Source organism: Hylobates moloch, unplaced genomic scaffold, assembly GCF_009828535.3.
Source record: "Hylobates moloch isolate HMO894 unplaced genomic scaffold, HMol_V3 SCAFFOLD_143, whole genome shotgun sequence".
NCBI lineage: Eukaryota > Metazoa > Chordata > Mammalia > Primates > Hylobatidae > Hylobates > Hylobates moloch.
In genome coordinates, this window is record NW_026652418.1 from 33,141 (window position 1) to 56,228 (window position 23,088).

General features: G+C 48.1%; 2 protein-coding genes across 2 annotated transcripts; both read left to right on the forward strand.

Moving 5' to 3' along the window:
• Positions 1–23: 23 nt before the first annotated feature.
• LOC116464014 (small ribosomal subunit protein eS19-like) lies at positions 24–532 on the forward strand. The gene has a single exon (XM_032754204.2). It carries the CDS (start codon positions 48–50, stop codon positions 483–485), a length of 438 nt encoding a protein of 145 aa, XP_032610095.1. The 5' UTR covers positions 24–47; the 3' UTR covers positions 486–532.
• A 6,703-nt stretch (positions 533–7,235) lies between these two features.
• Positions 7,236–14,999, forward strand: LOC116464016 (speedy protein E2B-like). The gene is made up of 7 exons (XM_032147287.3): positions 7,236–7,740; positions 8,726–8,956; positions 10,106–10,164; positions 11,391–11,476; positions 13,501–13,819; positions 13,942–14,046; positions 14,903–14,999. Exons 1-6 carry the CDS (start codon positions 7,632–7,634, stop codon positions 13,999–14,001), a joined length of 864 nt encoding a protein of 287 aa, XP_032003178.1. The 5' UTR covers positions 7,236–7,631; the 3' UTR covers positions 14,002–14,046; positions 14,903–14,999.
• Positions 15,000–23,088: the final 8,089 nt, after the last annotated feature.

A 23,088-nucleotide genomic window follows, 5' to 3' on the forward strand; every position in this document is an offset into this window, starting at 1 on the left:
GAAACTCCAGCTTTTTTTCCCCTGGCTGGCAGCGCGGAGGCCGCACGATGCCTGGAGTTACTGTAAAAGACGTGAACCAGCAGGAGTTCGTCAGAGCTCTGGCAGCCTTCTTCAAAAAGTCCAGGAAGCTGAAAGTCCCCGAATGGGTGGACACCGTCAAGCTGGCCAAGCACAAAGAGCTTGCTCCTTACGATAAGAACTGGTTCTACACGCGAGCTGCTTCCACAGCGCGGCACCTGTACCTCCGGGGTGGCGCTGGGGTTGGCTCCATGACCAAGATCTATGGGGGACGTCAGAGAAACGGCGTCATGCCCAGCCACTTCAGCCGAGGCTCCAAGAGTGTGGCCCGCCGGGTCCTCCAAGCCCTGGAGGGGCTGAAAATGGTGGAAAAGGACCAAGATGGGGGCCACAAACTGACACCTCAGAGACAGAGAGATCTGGACAGAATCACCGGACAGGTGGCAGCTGCCAACAAGAAGCATTAGAACAAACCATGCTGGGTTAATAAATTGCCTCATTCGTAAAAAAAAAAAAAAAAGAAACTCCAGGCTATGAGCTTTGGCAGCCCTGAACACTGGACTGAACTTCACGTTTGTCTTTACTCCCTTTTAGGGTCAAGTCCAGGGCTGCGTGACTGGGTCCTGGAGCCCCAGTCCTCTGGGTTAGAACCGAGTTTCCCATAAGGAGCAGGAAAGGAAAGGGTGTCTCATGGTCACTGCGCTGAAATGCTAAGAGAAGTTTCACTCGACTACTAGGACAGGATAAATGTCCAGCGATGCTTTCCAAGGAAGAAAAAGAACAAAGAATTTGTAGCCGGGCACGGTGGCTCACACCTGTAATCCCAGTACTTTGGGAGGCCGAGGTGGGCGGATCGCGAGGTCAAGAGATAGAGACCATCCTGGCCGACATGGTGAAACCCCGTCTCTACTAAAAATACAAAAATTAGCTGGGCGTGGTGGTGCGTGCCTGTAATCCCAGCTACTTGGGAGGCTGAGGCAGATAGAATCGCTTGAACCTGGGAGGCAGAGGTTGCAGTGAGCCGAGATCGCGCCACTGCACTCCAGTCTGGCGACCGAGTGAGACTCTGTAGCTTTTCTAGATCACACAGCGAATGCCTGAAAACTGTAGAGAAATCAGAAAATACACACACAAATCGAACGAAGATAAGAGATACCTGTGATCTTACCTTCCCCAGGAGGATTATATTTAGGGTTAGGTTATGTTGGCCAAAAAGAGTCAAAGTCTGTAAAGAGTTTTATTCTGGGCCTCCTATTTGAGTGACCATGGCTGGTGACACAGTCTCGGGGGTCCTGAGAACGTGAGCCCAAAGTGGTTGGGTTACAGCTTGGTTTTATACATCTTAGGGAGAAAGCAGTTACAGGCAAAGACATAAATCAATACATGGGAGGTATATGTTGGGTCAGCCAGGAAAGGCTTTCAGGTCACTAGTAGATTCAAAGATTGGCAGTTGGTTCAGAGTTAAGGGTTGGCTGAACAGTTGGAAGACTACACAAAGAAATGGGCCATTGCGGTGGCTCATGCCTGTAATCCCAGCATTTTGGGAGGGTCAGTTGGGAGGATCCCTTGAGGCCAGGAGTTCAAGGACAGCCTGGGCAACACAGTGAGACCCCCACCTCTACAAAAAAAAAAAATTATCCAGGCGTGGTGGTGCATGCCTGTAGTCTCCGCTACTCAGGAGGCTGAGATGGGAAGATCGCTTGAGCCTGCGAAGTTGAGGCTACATGAGCCATGATGGTGCCCTTCACTCCAGCTTGGGCAACAGAGAAGAAAAGAGAGAAAGAGAGAGAGAAAAAAAAAGAGAGAGGAAGGAAGGAAGCAAGGAAGGAAGGAAAAGAAAGAGGGAGGGAAAGAAAAGAAAGAAAAGAAAAGGTTGAGTTAAGATAAGGGGGATTGTGGAAACCAAGGTTCTTGTTATGTAGGTGAAGCCTCAGAACAGGCTTCAGAGAGAATAGATGATAAATATCTCTTACTGGATCTTAAAAGGTGTCAGACTCTCCGGAAAAGACCTGGAGTCTTTTCTGTAAGGGAAGGAGATTCTCTACAGAATGCAAATTTCCCCCAAAGAGATGGCTTTGCAAGACTATTTTAAAGTGTGTTAAAGAAAATATATTATGGGGCAAAATACTATGATTTCCTTCAGGGACTGCTATCTGTCATGTGATGCTATATCAGAGTCTGGTTGGAGTTGGGTATCTTACTGATACAAAGAGCCTGTTTTGTCAGTCTTATGATCTCTATTCTAGTGTTAATGTTGGTCAGCTGTGCCTAAACTCTGAAGGGAGGAGAGTTATGACAAGGCATGTCCGACCCCCTCCTTCCCATCATGACCTGAATTAGCTTTTCATGTTTATTTTGGATCCTGTTGGCCAACAGGGGAGTCCATTCAGTCAGATGTGGGGGCTTAGAATTTTATTTTTGGTTTACAATTAAAATGTCAATTTTCAAAAATGGGATGATAAGGACAATGATTCATCACAATTTTTTGGTGAAATCTAACAGTGTTCTTGCCCAGTTGTTTCATAAAAACTGGTAAGGAAAAGACTAAAAATAAATTCTTCTGAGGCCAGGTGCAGTGGCTCACGCCTGTAATCCCAGCACTGTGGGAGGCCGAGGCAGGCAGATCATGAGGTCAGGAGATCAAGACCATCCTGGCCAACATGGTGAAACCCTGTCTCTACTAAAACACAAAAAATTAGCTGGGTGTGGTGGTGCGCGCCTGTAGTCCCAGCTACTTGGGAGGCTGAGGCAGGGGAATCACTTGAACCCGGGAGGTGGAGATTGCAGTGAGCCGAGATCACGCCACTGTACTCCAGCCTGGCAACAGAGCAAGATTCCATCTCAAAATAAATAAATAGATAAATAAATAAATTCTTCTGTTAACCTAGAATATTCTCTCCACAAATTCAGAAAATAAAGAAAATAATTTTATTATTGAATAAGCATTAAACCAGACTGTGATGCCCATCACAGGTGATCCATTAATGAGATACAAAGAGAAATAAAGCCTCCTTTTTTTTTTGAGACAGAGTCTTGCTCTGTTGCCCAGGCTGGAGGGCAGTGGTGCAATCTCGGCTCACTGCAACCTCTGCCTCCCTGGTTTAAGCGATTTTCCTGCCTCAGCCTCCCAAGTAACTGGGACTACAAGTGCGTGCCAGCAGGCCTGGCTAATGTTTTGTATTTTTAGTGGAGACGGGGTTTCGTCATGTTAGCTAGGATGGTCTCAAAATCTTGACCTTGTAATTCGCCTACCTAGGCCTCCCAAAGTGCTGGGATTATAGGTGTGAGCCATGGCGCCCGGCCAAAGCCTCCTTTTTATATAGCCTGGCAGATACAATCCATTGTATACACGCTTTCAAGATAAACAGTAACTCATCCTCATGTAAAAGGACATGCTATGCATTTTTTTTTTTTTTTTTTTTGAGACAGGGTCTCATTCTGTCATCCAGGCTGGAGTGTAGTGGTGTGATCTTGGCTTACTGTAACCTCCACCTCCTGGGTTGAAGTGATTCTCGTGCCTAAGCGTCCCAAGTAGCTGGAATTACAGACGTGTGCCATCATGCCCAGCTAATATTTGTATTTTAGTAGAGACAGAGTTTCACCATATTGGCCAGGCTGGACTCAAACTCCTTCTTTCGATTTCTGTGTGGCTTCAAGTGATCCGCCCGTCTCAGCCTCCCCCAGAGTGCTGGGATTAGAGGTGTGAGCCACCGTGCCTGGCCTGCTATGCATTCTTAAACACTCATCCTAAATTCACCTGGAAATCAAGGTGGCCATCCATGCTGGTTAATTACCTGTATCCAATGAAAAAATAAAACTTCTCATATCTCCTTGACAAGCAGGTAGTAACAGCTCAAGGTGCCTAGGCTAAACTCCCTAGGCAACAGGAACATAGGGACACTATCTTCCTCGAGGTTTACATTTCAAAGACAAGACTCTCAGGCTCTTAAGAAAAAAATTCCTGGGTTGTGGCCAGGCGTGGTGGCTCACGCCTGTGGATCACCTGAGGTCAGGAGTTCAAGACCAGCCAGACCAACAAGGTGAAACCCTGTCTCTACTAAAAATACAAAAATTAGCCATGCATGGTGGCAGGCGCCTGTAGTCTCAGCTATTCAGGAGGTTGAGACAGGAGAATTGCTTGAACCCGGGAAGTGGAGGTTGCAGTGATTGGAGTCATACCACTGCACTCCAGCCTGGGTGACAGAGTGAGATTTTGATTCAAAAAAAAAAAAAAAAAAAAAAAAATTCCTGCGTTGTAATGTTGGCAAGAAGTTCGTTTACCTTTTTAAAAGATTTAGATACATATCAAAGGCACAAAAGAAGTTATTTATGTTACAAGGTTTATCAAGGAAATACTCTTTAAAAAGGAGAGGAGAAAGGTTTATTTACCTTTTGGCAAATAAGACAATTTTAATTTTAATCTTTTTTTTTTTTTTTTTTTTTTTTTTTTTTTAGAAAATCCATACAGTGAGGGCTGGGCACGGTGGCTTACATCTGTAGTCCCAGCACTTTGAGAGGCCAAGGCAGGCAGATTGCTTGAGGCCAGGAGTTCGAGACCAGCCTGGGCAACGTGGCGAAACCCCATCTCTACTACAAATACAAAAATTAGCTGGGCGTGGTGGTGTGTGCCTATTGTCCCAGCTACTCTGGAGGCTGAGGCATGAGAACCGCTTGAACATAGGAGGCAGAGGTTGCAGTGAGCCGAGATTGAGCCATTACAATCCAGTCTGGGCGACAAGAGTGAAACTCTGTCTCAATAAATAAATAAATAAATAAATAAATAAATAAATAAATAAATAACAAAAACAAAGAGTCTCTTTTCCATCTCCTCACCACAGAGTTGTCTTCGGTAATTTCATTCACTTTTTTCCTCAGGGTTTACTGGGTTTCTGGGCCCCAGAGGGGAAGTTCTTTTCAAGGTATGGAAACTATGACTCCACAGAGAACTGCAGAGACGGCAGCATGACCAGACCCTGGTCAGGTGTGGGGAGGCTGCTAGGCTGAGACTTGGGCTGAACTGCTGCTGCAGGTCAACTTATTCCCATCAGCACCAAGGCTGCTGAAGGGGGGTCATCCAAAAGCAAAGGAAGCGGGGGCATGGCTTGGAGGCTGTTTCAGAAGGTCCCACTGAGCCAAGGACTCAAGGCCTGGCCACAGCCCTCCCAAGTGAGGCCCAGATCATATTTCCCCACGCTCAGAAAACCTTGTCTGCTCATTTCAGTCCATAGTGACTTTGCTTTCTTTAGGATCTCTCTTGCACTGTCCAACCCAGGGAGTTCCAAATCTCAATGGATTCCAATGATGGAGTTAAACCAGGCCCCACATCAGTTTTTTGAATTAGAATCAATGGGGCTGGGGCCCAGCATCTGTATCTTAACGTTCCTCCATGTGATCCTCAGGCTGAAAGGCTGGTATTTGCAAATCCCTTTTTTGAGGGATGAAGGGTTTTTTTTGAGACAGGCCTCACTCTGATGTCCATGCTGGAATGCAGTGGTGGATCACAGCTCACTGCAGCCTCGAACTCCTGGCCACAAGAAATCCTCCCACCTTAGCCAGCCAAACTTTTGGGATTACAGGAGTGACCACTGTGTCCGGCCAGGAAAGCCCTTCTGTTTCACTTAAATGCTATTTCTGCAGCGTTCCTGCAGCCATTGTTGTATTAAACTGCATCATCGTGGGAAAAGAAAAGGTGAGAGGTGACTGTTTTGCTTTTTTCTGAACATATCAGACCCAACCTGGGCTGTTTAGCCCCCTTTTTTTTTTTTTGAGATGGTGTCTCACTATGTCACCCAGGCTGGAGTGCAGTGGTGCAATCTCAGCTCACTGCAACCTCTGCCTTCCAGGTTCAAGCGATTCTCCTGCCTCAGCCTCCCAAGTAGCTGGGATTACAGATGTGCACCCCCATACCCAGCTAATTTTTTCTGTATTTTTGGTAGAGACGGATTTCAACATGTTGGCCAGGCTGGTTTTGAACTTCTGGCCTCTGGTGATCTGTCTGCCTCGGCTTCTTAAAGTGGTAGGATTACAGGCATGAGCCACCATGCCTGGTTTGCCCATTTTTTGACGATGTATCAAAATCATTTAAGATGGGCACTGCCTCAGTGTAGTGTGTCTAGACAAGGTGGCCAGAACAGAGAGGAATACGCATACAAGGCTTGAAGATGGGTTAAATCAGAGCTTTTCATTCCACAAAAGATAAATTTTAATGGGGTCAGAACATGGATGTTCTAATATTTGAAAGCCTGTTAACTAGGAGAGAGAGAGAGTAAAGTGATTTGTTGTAGGAGGACACACCCAGCTCTGACGGTTTAAAGTGTCATGAATGCGAATTTGAACTCCAGAAAAGCAGAGCTTCCTAACAACGGGACTTCCACAGCAATGGGGTTTCCTTTCGCATTCAGTTTGTGCCTTTCCCATGAGCGAGAGACTCCTAGGAGAGCCGCAGACCATTAGGAAGCCATGTGGGAACTCACCCACAGGTTCTTTATATTTTTTGAGATGGAGTTTTGCTCTTGTTGCCCAGGCAATCTTCCTCCCTTGGCCACCCAAAGTGCTGGGATTACAAGCATGAGCCACTGTGCACAGCTGAGATTTGTCGACTTACTCTTTTTGTACATGCGATATTTTAGTCATAGAATCCATAAATGGTAGGGAAATTTCTGAGTTCAGAGCAATACATATGATACAAAACTTGATATAGGGACTAGAGTTTCTTAGCCGAACTGGAGGGGCTGGCTTTAGGTGATCCATGGACTCCCTGAAATTGGGGACACCATTGGAAATATGTGTGAGCTCAGGGGCAGTTTCCTATGATTTTTCAGGCCTCAAAATGTCTCTTGGACTCAGAGATGCCTTAGGGCAGAGGACGCGTGTACCCCCAGTATACAATCTCGGACAGTGAATGTCAGTAAACATTCGGCAGAAAAGCTCTGCCAAATTGAGTGCTCTGATGTGACTTTTTCATCAAGTCAATGTTCCTGAGATCTCTTGTACATGATAATCTCACTCTTGTACGTGATAATCTCACTCTTGTACGTGATAATCTCACTCTTGTACGTGATAATCTCACTCTTGTATATGATAATCTCGCTCTGGTAAGGTTTCACAGTTTCCCACCCTGTTCCTTCTCCCACCAGACTGGACTCTGAAATGGGCATGTACAGGGAAGAGGAGACCCCAACACCCTTCAAGCTTTGAGTGCAGAGGACACAGTCTCTGCTGGGACAGGGAACAGAGGGATGTGGAGACCCTGAAGATGCTTTTGGACAATGGTCTGCGGTTAGGACAGTGGCAGGAGATACCATTCACTCAGGGTCTCCAGGACAAGAGATCAGCCTGGCAGTTACATGTGTTTCTTTTCAAACTGGTTGCCAGGTTGCACTGACCGATGACATCAGAGATTCCGACCTTCCTGATTGGAGGGACCGGACTCGGTGGGCACCTGCAGCTCAGGTGGGCAACAGTTACCTTTTCAGAACTGTTCTCCACTACTGACTTCTCCCAGCCTCGAGAATTGATAACACACTCTTCTGGATCGTAGCTGTGTCCAGAAGAAGGCCACAGACAGAACAGAGAGTAGGTTCCGTGGGAGCGGACAGATTTTGTGAAACATCATGACCAGCCATCAACCGCACCCCCAGGATGAGGGGCAGAGCCACCAGCGGAGCACCTTTGGGTACCCCCTCCAGGAGGTGGTGGATGATGAAGTGTCGGGACCATCAGGTGAGGGGATCGGAGGAAGAAGAGGTGGGATAGGATTGACTAAGATGAAGGAAGGGGGCTGGGCACAGGGGCTCACACCTGTAACCCCAACACTTTGGGAGGCCGAGGTGGGCGGATCACCTGAGGTCAGGAGTTCAAGGCCAGCCTGGCCAACATAGTGAAACCCCATCTCTACTAAAAGTACAAAAATTAGCCGGACGGTAGTGGTGCGTGCCTGTAATCCCAGCTACTCGGGAGGCTGAGACAAGAAAATTGCTTGAGCCTGGGAAGAAGAGGTTGCAGTGAGCTGAGATTTCGCTACTGCACTCCAGTCTGGGTGAGAGAGTGAGACGCTGTCTCAAAAAAAAAAAAAAAAAAAAAAAAAAAAAGAGGGTCAGAGATTAGGAAGGAGAACCTGAGGAGGGTGTGTGGGAAGAATGGAGAAATTCAGGCCGGGTGCAGTGGCTCACACCTGTAATCCCAGCACTTTGGGAAGCCAAGGCAGGTGGATCACTTGAGGCCAGGAGTTTGAGACCAGCCTGGCCAATATGGTGAAACCCCGTCTCTACTAAAACTACAAAATCGAGCTGGGCATTATGGCAGGCACCTGTAATCCCAGCTACCTGAGAGGCTGAGGCAGGAGAATAACTGGAATCTGGGAGATGGATGTTGCAGTGAGCTGAGATTGCACCACTACACACTAGCCTGGGCAACAAAGCAAGATTCTGTCTTGAAACAAACAAACAAAAAAAAAAACAGAAGAGGGACTCAGAGAGTCAGGGACCAGGGAAGGAAATGAGGCAGTGTTCTGAGGACAGAGAGACGTAAGAATGGGGAGGAGAAGGAGCGGCACATGGGGCTCAGCAGAGGAGAAATTCAGAAAGATGGCTTGGAGAAGCCAACAGTGCGAGGCTGGGGAGGATGGAGAGTGGTTTGGGGTTTGGGGTCGGAGTCTAAGGTGATCAATTGCAGAAGCATTACACCGTGGCCTGGTTTCTTTACTCAGCCCCTGGGGTAGATTCCAGCCCCCCGCGTAGATCCCTTTGCTGGAAAAGGAAAAGGGAGTGGTTGGAAGAATCTGAGGAGTCGTCGTTGGAGAAGTCAGAGAAGGAACTCACCCCTGAGCCTGAGGAATCCTGGGTGGCAGAGAGGCTGTGTGGCCTCAAGACGAATATAAAGCGGCGGCGAGTGTCATCCGTGCTCCCTGAGCACCACGAGGCTTTCAACAGGCTGCTTGGTAGGAGGACATCCCAGAGAGCACCTCCAATCCTGTTCTTTCCAAAAAGAGGAAATTTCCAATAACCACACTTTCTAGTGGGAAAAATATGCCCCCAGTGGGTGAGCTTTCCATGTGGGAGGACTCTGAAGTGATCACTCATGAGGGATGCTTAGGAGATGATAGAGGATTAAGCTGGACTTGATAAAGGTCGGCGCTTGGGATAAGAAAGCTTGCTTTTGGGCCAAGTGCGGTGGCTCATGCCTGAGATCCCAGCACGTTGGGAGGCTGAGGCAAGAGGATTGCTTGAACTCAGGACTTTGAGGCTGCGGTGAGCTATGATGGCACCACTGCACTCCAGCCTGGGTGACAGAGCAAAACGCTGTCTCAAAAGAAAAAGCAAGGCTGGGCATGGTAGCTCATACCTGTAATCCCAGTACTTTGGGAGGCCGAGGCAGGTGGATCACCTGAGGTCAGGAGTTGGAGACCAGCCTGACCAACACAGTAAAACCTGATCTATACTAAAAATACAAAAATTAGCCAGGAGTGGTAGCACACACCTGTAATCCCAGCTACTCAGGGGACCAAGACAGGAGAATCGCTTGAACTCGGGAGGCCGAGGTTGCAGTGAGCTGAGATCATGCCATTGCATTCCAGCCTGGCCCACAGAATGAGACTCCATCTCAATAAATAAATAAACAAACAAACAAACAAACAAAATAAAAAATCAAAGAAAGTGGCTTCAGCTGTGCCCTCTGAAACTTAATGTCTCTTACTGACTTTTCTAAATCTAAGTGTCTCTATCCATAGTGGGGGATACCAAGGCCATGGTCACACCCTGATGTGACTGTCTCATGAGGAAATGATGGGAATTCCTTTATGACTCTGCAGTGGTCCCTCCGTGGCTGCTGGAGGGGGTCCTGGCTGATTCCCAGCTCTACATCCTGTAGATTCTCACACCCAGGGCCTCCTTCGGCCTCTTCTCAGGGGATTCTCAGAGCAGGAGCCTCTCTCCCTTGCCCAGTGAAACTCATTCTCCCCTCTCCCATCCACCTCACCCATGGCCACAATCCTGAGACTTCCCCCCGGGAGGCACACTTCTCGCTGCCCTGCTGCTCCCACGGAAACCCTGTCCTGCTTCTCACGCTGACATCTGTTCTCTAATCACAGAGGATCCTGTCATTCAAAGATTCCTGGCCTGGGACAAATACCTGAGGGTGTCAGACAAGGTAAGCTTGTTCTCCACAGAACTGTGTTCCTGCTTCAACACACCGCTGGGGGGAGGGTGCGGCTTCCAAACCCACAGTTCCTCTCCTCTCTCCCTCCAGCCCCTCCCACCAGATGCTCCCACAGTCTTTTTCTTTTCTTTTTGTGAGACGGAGTCTCGCTCTGTTGCCCAGGCTGGAGGGAAGTGTCTCAACCTTGGCTCACGGCAGCCGACGCCTCTCGGGTTCAAGGCATTCTCCTGCCTCAGCCTCCTAAGCAGCTGGGATTACATGCATGCACCACCATGGCTGGCTAATTTTTGTGTTTTTAGTAGAGACAGGGTTTTGCCATGTTGACCTGGCTGGTCTTGAACACCTGACCTCAGGTGTTCTGCTTGCCTTGGCCTCCCGAAGTGCTGGGATTACAGACGTGAGCCACTGTGCCTCTCCAGCTCCCACAGTCTTGAGTCTTGGTGCCCACCCTTTTTTTTTTTTTTTTTTTTCCGAGACAGTATCTAGCTGAGTTCCCAGGATGGAGTGCAGTGGCATGATCACAGCTCACTGCAGCCTCTAATTCCTGGGCTCAAGCAATCCTCCTGCCTCAGCCTCCTGAGTAGCTGGGAGTACAGGCACATGCCATCATGCTTGAATAATTTTTATACAAACAGGGTTTGCATGTTGCCCAGGTTCTCCAACTGCTGGGCTCACATGACCCTCCTGTCTCAGCTTCTCAAACTACTGGGATCACAGGCTTGAGCCACCACTCCTGGCTATTCTTGGTCTTTTTATGATTTGTCACATCTCCCTCAGGACTCTGCTGGTCTCTTGCAGAGTGAATGAGTGGCCCCTGCCTCTCCTATGGGTCCTTTGGGATCTGAGCCCTCGGCCACAGTCTGGCTGTAGCCCTGAAACTCCTGGCCCCTCTACTCTCAGCTCTTTGGGACAGTTCTCTGCCTGGCACACAAAAGACCCTGCTGACACCAGCCGACCTAGACACACCCCCTCCAAAGATCCCATCGGAGCCCACCATCCTGGGAGTATCACCAAAAACCCTTCCTCCAGCCTCTCGGATTTGCATCCGACCTTCGAATACCCCTCCACCCCGCAATTTCCACATGAGCACAGTCACCCCAACACTGAGGTCCCTTCTCTGATGGGCAGCCCCTCTCCAGACCCTCATTCCCCCTCTCCACAATCTTCCTCTTCCAAGACGTGACCTCTCCTTCTCTGTGTTCTTTTCCCTCCATCAGTACCTCCTGGCTATGGTCATAGCGTATTTTAGGCGGGCCGGCCTCCTCTCCTGGCAATATCAACGCATTCATTTCTTCCTGGCTCTGTGAGTGGTTTGCTGCCTCCTATCCCTCAATATCCAACACCCTGGGACAGCCGGGGAAGTGGGATCCCAGCCTTTCATTTATTCTTTCACCTATTTGTCCTCTTTACTCTGTGTACAAAAAAGACAGGATTATAGCATCTTAGACTGTTGTTTCTAAAAAGAAACTCGGGCTGGGTGGGGTGGCTCTCATATGTATCCCAGCAGTTTGGGAGCCCGAGGCAAGCAGATCACCTAAGGTCAGGAGATCGAGACCAGCCTGGCCAAAATGGTGAAGCCCCGTCTCTACTAAAAATAGAAAAATTAGCCGGGCATGGTGTTGTGCACCTGTAACCCAAGCTACTTGGGAGGCTGAGGCAAGATAACCCCTTGAACCCAGGAGGTGGAGGTTAAAGTAAGCTAAGATTGAGCCACTGCACTCCAGCCAGAGTGAGACTTTTTCTAAAAAAAAAAAGCCAAATAAAACCAAATTCCAACGCCAGTGTACAAATAAAAGAATAAAGCAAAAGGAACCATAAACCGCTCCTAAGGGGAGAAGAAAAGGAGCGGAGGAGCGGACACGACACTTCCCCCAGCAAGCAGAGGTTTCTGGTTCTTCTCTCTCTGTCCTTCCCACATCAACCACAAACGCCATCAACCTCCTCCGGGTTCCCATGACAGAGGTCACAGTTCAGTTCCCCCTCGCATCACTCGAATCCACTGTCAAATGCTCCCTGCTGGGGTCTCCTGGAGTCTCTCCCCAAGCCAGGGGGCTTCCTAGGGCAGCCTGAGCATCTTTCCAAAGCATGACAACCTCACTGCCCATCTGAACAGCTTCCTTAGCTGATGTCTTTCTCTATCGAGGCCAGGGTCCACAGTGCCAATTCCGCCCTCTCTACAATCCCTACAAGCACACTGGCTCGCCATCTTGGTGTTCCCTGGCGTGGCTTCACTGTTCCTTCCAAATGCCCTCCACTCGACTTTGAATATGTGTTTTCTGTCTGGGTGTCCTGCACACATGTGGTTCTGAAGGGAAGGACCCATTCCTTGAACTCAGTTCACCCCACAGCCTCTGGGATGCCTTCCCTCATCTTCCAACTTCTGCACCCTGTAGCTCTCTAGTTACATCCCGGACACTGGGATTAGGTCATCTGCCCTGATTACTCCCAGTCCCATTAGACTAGATGCCTGTAGAAGGCAGGGTCCTGGCAAAATATCAATGTATTCAATTTCTTTTATTTTTCTGAGACAGACTTGCCCTGTCCCCCAAGCTGGAGTGCAGTGGTGAGATCATAGCTCACTGCAGCCTCCATATCCAGGGCTCAAGTGATCCTCCCACCTCAGCCTCTGGATTAGCTTTGACTACAGGGCTGTGCCACCACACCTGGACAGTTATTTGTTTATTTATTTATCGAGACAGAGTCTTGCTCTGCCTCTCAGGCTGGAATGGAGTGGCCCAAGCTCGGCTCACTGCAACCTTCTCCTCCTGGGTTCATGCAATTCTTGTGCCTCAGCCTCTTGAGTAGCTAGGACTAATGGGTGTGCCACCACACCAGGCTGATTTTTGTATTTTTAGTAGGGATAGGGTTTCTCCATGTTGACCAGGCTGGCCTTGAACTCCAGGCCTCAAGCGATCCACCTGCTTCAGCCTCCCAAAGTGCTGGGATTACAGGCATGCGCCACCGCTTCTGGCATATTTTTTGTATTTTCAATAGAGACGAGGGTCTTGCTATGTTGCCCAGGCCCGTCTCAAACTCCTGGCCTCAAGTGATCCTCCTGCTTTGGCCTCCCAATGTGCTGGGATTCCAGGCATAAGCCACCACTCTTTGTCACCAGTTGGGTTTTTGTCTCCATCCTGAAGGAGCGAGAGACGCCCTTGATCAGGTCTCTGTCCAGCAGAGCCCTCCTGAGGAAGGCGTGGCTCTCTGCAGGGTGGGTGCCAGTCCTGAGCTAGGGACGGTCCCTTGCCCTCCTCTCTGGGAAGCTGACCTCAGCCGGAGGTCTCTCCTGGTGGTGCCCCTGAGTAGTAACCTGATTTCTGTCCCCAGCTACCTGGCCAATGACATGGAGGAGGATGACAAGTTCACCAAACGAAACATCTTCTACTTCCTGTATGGGAATACCCGCTCTCAGATAGCCTTGTTCCAAAAGCTTCGGTTCCAGCACTTCCATTACATGCGCTGGCGGGTCAGGAAGACCCGCTCTCACATACCCTTGTTCCATAAGCGTCGGTTCCAGTTATTCTGTTCCATGCGCTGGAGGGCCAAGAAGATCCGCTCTCAGATAGCCTTGTTCCAAAAGCTTCGGTTCCAGTTCTTCTGTTCCATGCGCTGCAGGGCTTGGGTTTCCCCGGAGGAGTTGGAGGAGGTGGGTGGGGTCTGGGGAGGTGGAGGAGGTGGAGGGGAATCGGGTGCGCTGGAGGCTGGACGAGGGGAGGGAGGGGTATCCTGGGGAGTCCCCATCTTCTTAAGGGGTGTTTGTTTTTCCAGATCCAGGCTTATGACCCACAGCACTGGGTGTGGGCGCGAGATCGCGCCCGCCTTTTCTAGAGCTCCAGGGACCGTGGAGGCCTGAGGTCATCGGCCTGAGAGAAGGTACATCTGCATCCTCTGGGGTAAAGGCAGAATATTGGGGTCTATTTCGGAAATCCGAGGAACCCAATTGCTTGATCCAGCTTCAAGCCTGGGCAACGTGGCGAGATCCCCCCTCCACAAAAATACAAAAATTAGCCAGGCGATGTGGGAGGCATCTCTACTCCCAACTACTCAGGAGGCTGAGGTGGGAGGATCGCTGGAGCCTGGGAGGTCAGGGCCGCAGGGAGCCCTGATCCTGCCACTACACTCCAGCCCGGGCGACAGAGTGAGACCCTGACTCAAAAATAATCATAAATACTGAGTTCTGGGAGGTTCATTATGATTGATGCACTTGAGTTACCGATTTGGGTCGAGGGTTCAGTGAAGCTTTGGTTTACATCTTGCACAGCTAACCACGTTGAGCACAGAGCATGAGACTTCGTCATGAGGAGGGAGGATTAGGATTAGGCTTCTGTACTCGTGGTTCGCGATGTTGTCACATTAGAAACAGATCCAGCATGGTTGCAAGTTTAGATCTTAAGTGACACGAAAGGCCCCAGCTGTGATGAAGTCCAAAGCCACATTCTCTGAGGGTGCCCTACTCCCTGGGCAGACCCACCCAAAGTCCTTGCTATGAAGCAGATCACTGGGGCTGACCTTGGGTGTATTAAGTGAGTTTTGGAGTCATGGTCACCAAAGTGTGAGTATCACAGTTGAACACGATGGTTCAGAAGCAGGGTATAGAATGAAAGGCAGGAGATAAAATTGCATTTCTCAATTGCTCTGAACTCTAGTTAGACTTGACATGGGACGTGAATAAGCTTCCTGTCTAGAGAGCTGCCTCCTTGAAGTGTGACATCGTCTCTCTCACTTCCAGAACACTGGGCCCATGGGAGATGCGGATTTTCAGCAGGAACTTTATTCCAATGCTATGGCAGACACCAGGAAGGCGGAGAGGAGCCATGTGTGCAGACCATCTAGAAGAACCTGGACCGTACTTGATGGAGCTGAATACAGTGATCACGTTGTCCTCCTGGGAGCAGGGGTGGGGGTGGGGGGTGGGATACTACTAGGAGTCCTTGGGGAAAAGAAACTAGGAGTGTGTCCAGTTCCACCCTTTCCTGCGGCACCACCTCCCTTTTTATATTGCTGAATTCCAACCTCCCTGGGGCAGAAACTGGAGCTCCTGTTTCTTACGGACTTGGTTGCCACAGTCCACAAGCATTTGAAGGCACAGTGCAGGCGCTGAGATTGGCGCAGAATTCTTTGTGAAATATGAATGCCATAGACTGTAATCAATAGCTTCACGCGCACTATGCATTTTCTTGGTTTGTTTGGAAAATGTTGGCCATTGAATTATTAATAGGTTTATTTCAGATAGTTTGGAAATTGTTGTACTTTTGAAAACATGCTGTTCCTGTGGTTTTTTGATGAGAGTTATAGCTGTTATATATACATAAAGATAATTTCCTTTTCATTTTTAAGAGAGAATTCTTTTTATCCTAAATCTTTTATTACCTTTAAATTTTTTTCTGTATTATTATATGTGCTCCTGAAGCGAGCACTCTTTTTATCTATGATAATTCCATGATAATCTCTTCTATTTATAGCTATTAGTAGTTCCCTAAATTGTAGTGATAGAAATTTGTATTTGCTGTTTAGGTTTATGACTGAATTGTGAGAATTCAGTTGTGATTTTTAACATGTCTCAGATATATATACTAACATGTCTAATATATACTATCTATTTTATTGGTTTATTTTGAAAAAGATGGGCATAGAATTATTTAAATATTATTTTAAATATTTTGGAAATACTGGTATTTTTGAATAGACGCTGTTTCTATAAAGTTGTGTGATGGGTGTAATAACTGTTATATACACATAAATATAATTTTGTTTTCCTTTTTAAGAGAGGATTCTTTTTATCCTAAATCTTTTACCTTTCAATCTTTGTATCTATTATTACACGTGCTGCTGAAGGGAGCATGCTTTTTATTTATGATACTTGTTAATATATATATTACATTTATAGCTATGTAATAGTTCCCCTAAATTCTTGTAAAAATAAATGTTTATTTGATATTTAGTGTATGTTTGAAATGTGAGAATTCAGATGTAATTTTTTTACCTTGTATTGGCATGTTTGTATGTTACTTTAAAGAGGATGTGTGTTCTAAAGGAGGGCATGAGCTGTGTGTTTTCAAGAGAACAGTGCAGTGCGTCTCTTGGGGAAACATAATAAAGATGAACTTTTCTCACCTTCACAGCGAGGGTGATCATATTGGTCTGGATTGATTATTTGCTGTCAAGTGATATTTTCCTTAATGGAGTTGTGGTTATTTGAACATATTTATTAGCTCTGGAAGATAATCCTGTGTTGTTTTTTATGTAGAAAAAAACAAAAGGCTGGGTGCAGTGCTCACACCTACAATCCCAGCAGTTTTGGAGGTCATGGCAGGAGGATCACTTGAAGCCAGGAGTTTGAGGCCAGTCTCAGCAACATAGCATCTACGTCTATTTTTAATTTTTATTTTTTAAAGAAAAACAATAGAAGAGAAGGCTGATCCCAAGCTACAGGGCTTTTTTTGTTTTTTTGTTTGTTTTGGAGACAGAGCGAGACTCTGTCTCCCAGGCTGGAGTGCAGTGGTACAACCTCAGCTCCCTGCAACTTTCACCTCTGGGTTCAAGGGAATTCTCCTGCCTCAGCCTCCCAAGTAGCTGGGACTACAGGCATCCGCCTGTACATCCAACTAACTTGTAAAAATAGTAGAGACAAGGTTTCACCATGTTGGCCAGGCTGGTCTCGAACTCCTGACTTCAAGTGATCTGCCCACCTTGGCCTCCCAAAGTCCTGGGATTACAGGCATGAGCTCCTGCACCCAGATGCCAAGCTAGAGTTTTAAGGCAGGAAATGAGAGAAAGATATTGAGAGAGGAAAACCAGGTGGTAAGAAAACTCTAAAGGTGGCCGGGCATGGTAGCTCACGCCTGTGATCCCAGCAGGAGTTTGAGACCAGCCTGGCCAACATGGTGAAACCCTTTCTCTACTAAAAATACAAAAATTAGGCAGGCATGGTGGTGCAAACCTGTAATCCCAGCTATTTGGGAGGCTGAGGCAGGAGAATCACTAGCAGAGAATGTGTCTCCCCACCCCCTCTCAAAAAAAAAAAGGGCCAGGCGAGGTGGCTCACGCCTGTAATCCCAGCACTTTGGAAGGCCGAGGTGGGTGGATCATGAGGTCAGGAGATCGAGACCATGGTGAAACCCTGTCTCTACTAAAAATACAAAAATTTAACCGGGCACGGTGGCAGACGCCTATAGTCCCAGCTACTCGGGAGGCTGAGGCAGGAGAATGGCGTGAACTCAGGAGGTGGAACTTGCAGTGAGCCGAGATCGTGCCACTGCACTCCAGCCTGGGCTACAGAGCGAGACTCCGTCTCAAAAAGAAAACAAAAAACAAAAAGTTCCTGCAGCAGTTAAAGCTGTGAAAGACAGGCACTCTGCCATGCAATTCTTTGTGATTTTTCTTTTTTATTTTTGGAGTCGGGCTCTGGCGCTGTCACCCAGACTGGGGTGCAGTGGTGCGGTCATAGCTCACTGCAGCCTCAGACTGAAGCTCAAGCGATCCTCTTACCTTGCCTTTCAAATTGTTGGGATTATAAGCATGAGCCACCGCACCTGGCCTGTGTGATGCAATTCTGGGTTTTTTGTTTTGTTTTGTTTTGTTTTTTTGAGATGGAGTCTCACTCTGTTGTCCAGGCTGGAGTGCAGTGGCCCGATCTTGGCTCACTACAAGCTCTGCCTCCTGGGTTCACATCATTCTCCTGCCTCAGCCTCCCACGTAGCTGGGACTACAGGCGCCTGCCACCATGCCTGGCTCATTTTTTTATTTTTAGTAGAGACGGGGTTTCACCGTGTTAGCCAGGATGGTTTCGATCTCCTGACCTCATGATCTGCCCTCCTCGGCCTCCCAAAGTGCTGGGATTATGGGCGTGAGCCACTGCGCCCAGCCTGTGTGATGCAATTCTGATGTCAACTCCCTGATGTTACCTCAAACGCCACAGGTTAAGGCCACCAGCCCCCACTAGGCTGCCCTTGCTCTAGACGCAGCTGCAGGCTTGGGTGTCCTCAGACCACATGTGCTTCTCACCAACTGGCTGCAAATTTGGAGGTTCCCGCCATGGCCTCAGGTTTGATAATTCACTATAATAACTCACAGAACTCAGAAAAGCATGATACTTTCTTTCTTTCTTTCTTTCTTTTTTTTTTTTTTTTTGAGATGGAGTCTTGCTCTGTCGCCCAGGGTGGAGTGTAGTGGCCACCATGCTTGGCTAATTTTTGTATTTGTATTGGAGAAGGGGTTTCGCCATGTTGGCCAGGCTGGTCTAGAACTCCTGACCTCAGGTGATCCGCCCACCTTGGCTTCCCAAAGTGCTGGGATTATAGGCATAGCCACCATGCCCAGCCGACTTCTAGAGTTTCAATAACAGAGATGTGGTTCAAGAAGAAAAGGGAGACATGTTTTGTAGATGGCAGGAGCTTCATGAAAAGAAGCCAGTGAAGGGCAGGGTGTGTAGCTGTCTACCTACGGGAACCAGCCAGGAGCCTCCCCGCAGGGACTTCAGCGCAGACGGCTGGGAAAATCTGCATTCACCCGAGCTCTGGACCTAAGAGAGGACAAGGCCTTGACTGTTTCTACAGACTCACAAGACGCAATCTCTGTGGTCCAGGCCCAGGGTGCGATCTGGGAAACAGAGGGCCTTCTAAATGCCAACAACAAGGAGATCAAATGTGCAACAAACAGAAATACTGGCATTGATGTGGGCCGTGGAGAGGCCTAAACAGATGACTGCAGTCCACTGCCAAGGTCATCAAAAGAGTGACTCTGAAATAATAAATTTCAGACGCCATGGCCCAAATAGCTGCACGAGGTGGAGAAGTCCTCCACATGCCTCTGCTTCCTTCAGTACCTTTTTATGAAATAAGCCGAGGTACTTCCCTGGGGAATTTCCTTTTTCTTTCTTTCTTTTGAGAAGGAGTCTTGCTCTGTCACCCAGGCTAGAGTGCAGTGGCACAATCTTGGCTCGCTGCAACCTCTGCCTCCTGGGTTCAAGCGATTCTACTGCCTCAGCCTCCCGAGTAGCTGGGACTACAGCACATGCCACCACGCCTGGCCAATTTTTGTATTTTTAGTAGAGAAGGGGCTTCACCATGTTTGCTATACTGGTCTTGAACTCCTGACCTCTTGATCACCCTGCCTCAGCTTTTCTTTTGCTGGAATTACAGGTGTGAGCCACTGCACCTGGCCAACCACTGAGATTTAGAAGGCAGTCGAGTCCACTATACCACACCTCACCTGGTTTCTTCTTCTGTTGGGGCCCCTCGTGGCCACTGTTCTGTTACTTTTTGGTCCTGTTTATTTAAATGGATGGTGAGCTGTTTGTCCTCCAGGCTCCAACACTTCCACCTTCAGCTTGTATTACAACAATACCAATCCTTCAAGCTACTCCGGGTGACCCCAGAACTCATTTGAACTCAGCAGCCCAAGTTTCATTCCTCTCACTTTAGGGGACTCAGTGCCCCTGGTCAGCATGAAGTTGATACAGAAGGATGACCTCCATCCCTAATCCCTCAAGAATGAGGAGTGGAAGGTGTCACCAGGAGGGTGGGGGCGCAGTTTGTAAATCTGTAACTGCATCAGACCAAATCTAGTTCAACTTTTTTTTTTTTTTTGACGGAGTTTCGCTCTTGTCACCCAGGCTGGAGTGCAATGGCACAATCTCAGCTCACTGCAACCTCCACCTCCTAGGTTCAGGTGATTCTGCTGCCTCAGTCTCTGGAGTAGCTAGGATTACAAGGGTGTGCCACCGCACCCGGCTAATATTTATATTTTTAGTAGAGACGGGTTTTCACCATTTTGGCCAGGCTGGTCTTGAACCCCTGGTATCAGGTGATCCACCTGCCTTTGCCTCCCAAAGTGCTGGGATTGCAGGCGTGAGTCACTGAACCAGCTCAGTTCAACTTTTATGTAATGAAGTTGTCAGGTGTTTTTCAATTGCCATGGGCCTGCAGGTTGAAGGTCATGTACCCTGTGCATGCCCAGGTTAACCAAGCGTCCCACCACGGAGTGGAACCTAAGAGCTCAGCCTGAAGAGCTGGGACCAATTTAAGAACTGGACACCCCATGGCAGGAGCCTGGATCCAATCAGATTGAGTTTTGGTGTCACTCCATGGCAGGATCCAGTCAGATCACACCTCCCAGCATTACTTTATTGCAAGATCCAATCAAATCACACCTCATTACCCTATGCTTATAAAAGCTGACATAGCCCCCAGCTGTGTAAGGGAGATTTGAGTATTTCCTCCTGTGTTCTTGCTAGTTGACTTACAAAAAAGCTTTATTTCTCAAAAGCTGGAGCCATGGTATTGGCCTCTCTACACATTGGGTGGCGAGTCCATTGACTGCTCAGTAACATATATGTGAAGTATATGTGAAGTTGAATTCCTAAAACATTTGAGTTGGTTTCAGTAAAAAATATTTCTCTAGCGCACTAAAGCATTAGAAGTTCAATTTCCCTTTTTTCTTTGTTTTTTTGAGATGGAGTCTCGCTCTGTTGCCACGCTGGAGTGCAGTGGCGCAATCTCAGCTCACTGCAAGCTCCGCCTTCAGGGTTCAAGCAATTCTCTTGCCTCAGCCTCCCGACTAGCTGGGACTACAGGCACAAGCCACCATGCCTGGCTAATTTTTGTACTTTTAGTAGAGACGGGGTTTCACCATGTTGGCCAGGATGGTCTCGGTCTCTTGGGCTCATTATCTGCCTGCCTCGGCCTCCCGAAGTGCTGGGATTACTGGTGTGAGCCACTGTGCCTGGCCTCTAGTGACCTCATTTTAACTTGATCGCCTCTGTAAAGACTCTGGCTCCAATAAGGTCACCTCTAAGGTCTGGAGGATCATGGCTTCAATACATGAATTTGGGGTAGGGGGCACACCATGCAGCCCATAATACTAGCAGATCTGGTTATGTTAAATTTGCTATAGCCACAATCTTGCTGACTTGGATATGGTACCATGGGAAGGGCCCTTAAAGATCATCTTCTCTGGTTGGGCTCAATGGCTGACGCCTGTAATCCCAGCACTTTGAGAGGCCAAGGCAAGGGGATCGCTTGTGACCAGGAATTCGAGGCCAGCCTGGGCAACACAGCAAGATGCTATATCGACTACAGGCATGCACTTGTAGTCTCAGCTACTTGGGAGGCTGAAAGAAGAGGATTGCTTGAGCCCAGGAGGCAACAGAGAGCTGATTGTACCACTGCACCCTAGCCAGGGCAACAGAGATCTTGTCTGTAAAAAACAAAAACAGGCCGGGTGCAGTGTCTCACGCCTGTATTCCCAGCACTTTGAGAGGCAGAGGCGGGTGGATCATTTGAAGTCAGGTGTTCAAGACCAGCCTGGCGAACATGATGAAACCCTGTCTCTACTAAAAAAATATGAAAATTAGCTGGGTGTGGTGGCATGCGCCTGTAATCCAAGGGACTCAGGAGGCTGAGGCAGGAGAATCACTCAAACCTGGGAGGCAGAGGTTGCAGTGAGCCGAGATTGAGCCACTGCACTCCAGCCTGGGTGACAAGAGTGAAACTCTGTTTCAACATATATATACATATACACATATATATATACATATATATGTATATATATATGTGTATATGTATATATATGTGTATATATGTGTATATATATGTATATACATATATATATGTATATACATATATATATATATGTGTATATATATATATATATATATGAGAGAGAGCCTCTTTTCCATCTCCTCACCACAGAGTTGTCTTCAGTAATTTCATTCACTTTTTTCTTGAGGGTTAACTGGGTTTCTGGGTCCCAGAGGGGAAGTTCTCTTCAAGGTACAGAAACCACGACTCCGCAGAGAAGCACAGAGACGGCAGCATGACCAGGCCGTGCTCAGGTGTGGGGAGGCTGCTGGGCTGAGACTTGGGCTGAACTTCTGCTGCAGGTCGACTTATTCCCATCAGCACCAAGGCTGCTGAAGGGGGGTAATCCAAAAGCAAAGGAAGTGGGGGCATGGCTTGGAGGCTGTTTCAGAAGGTCCCACTGAGCCAAGGACTCAAGGCCTGGCCACAGCCCTCCCAAGTGAGGCCCAGATCATATTTCCCCACGCTCAGAAAACCTTGTCTGCTCATTTCAGTCCATAGTGACTTTGCTTTCTTTAGGATCTCTCTTGCACTGTCCAACCCAGGGAGTTCCAAATCTCAATGGATTCCAATGATGGAGTTAAACCAGGCCCCACATCAGTTTTTTGAATTAGAATCAACGGGGCTGGGTCCCAGCATCCGTATCTTAACGTTCCTCTATGTGATCCTCAGGCTGAAAGGCTGGTATTTGCAAATCCCTCTTTTGAGGGATGAAGGGTTTTTTTAGAGACAGGCCTCACTCTGATGTCCATGCTGGAATGCAGTGGTGGATCACAGCTCACTGCAGCCTCGAACTCCTGGCCACAAGAAATCCTCCCAACTTAGCCAACCAAACTTTTGGGATTACAGGAGTGACCACTGTGTCCGGCCAGGAAAGCCCTTCTGTTTCACTTAAATGATATTTCTGCAGCGTTCCTGCAGCCATTGTTGTATTAAATTGCATCATTGTAGGAAAAGAAAAGGTGAGAGGTGAGTGTTTTGCTTTTTTCTGAACATATCAGACCAGACCTGGGCTGTTTGGCACTTTTTTTTTTTTGAGTCAGAGGCTCGCTCTATCGCCCAGGCTGGAGTGCAGTGTCACGATCTCGGCTCACTTGAACCTCCATCTTCCGGGTTCAAGTGATTCTCCTGCCCCAGCCTCACAAGTAGCTGGAATTACAGAAGTGCACCCCCACACCCAGCAAATTTTTTCTGTATTTTTAGTAGAGACGGGTTTCACCATGTTGGCCAGGCTGGTCTCTTGGGAGTAAAAGAGATCTGAATATGCCTCTCAAACTGGGGAGACTACCAGGAAATGAGGTATAACAGAGATATTTTTACTAGACTGTTGGATTTT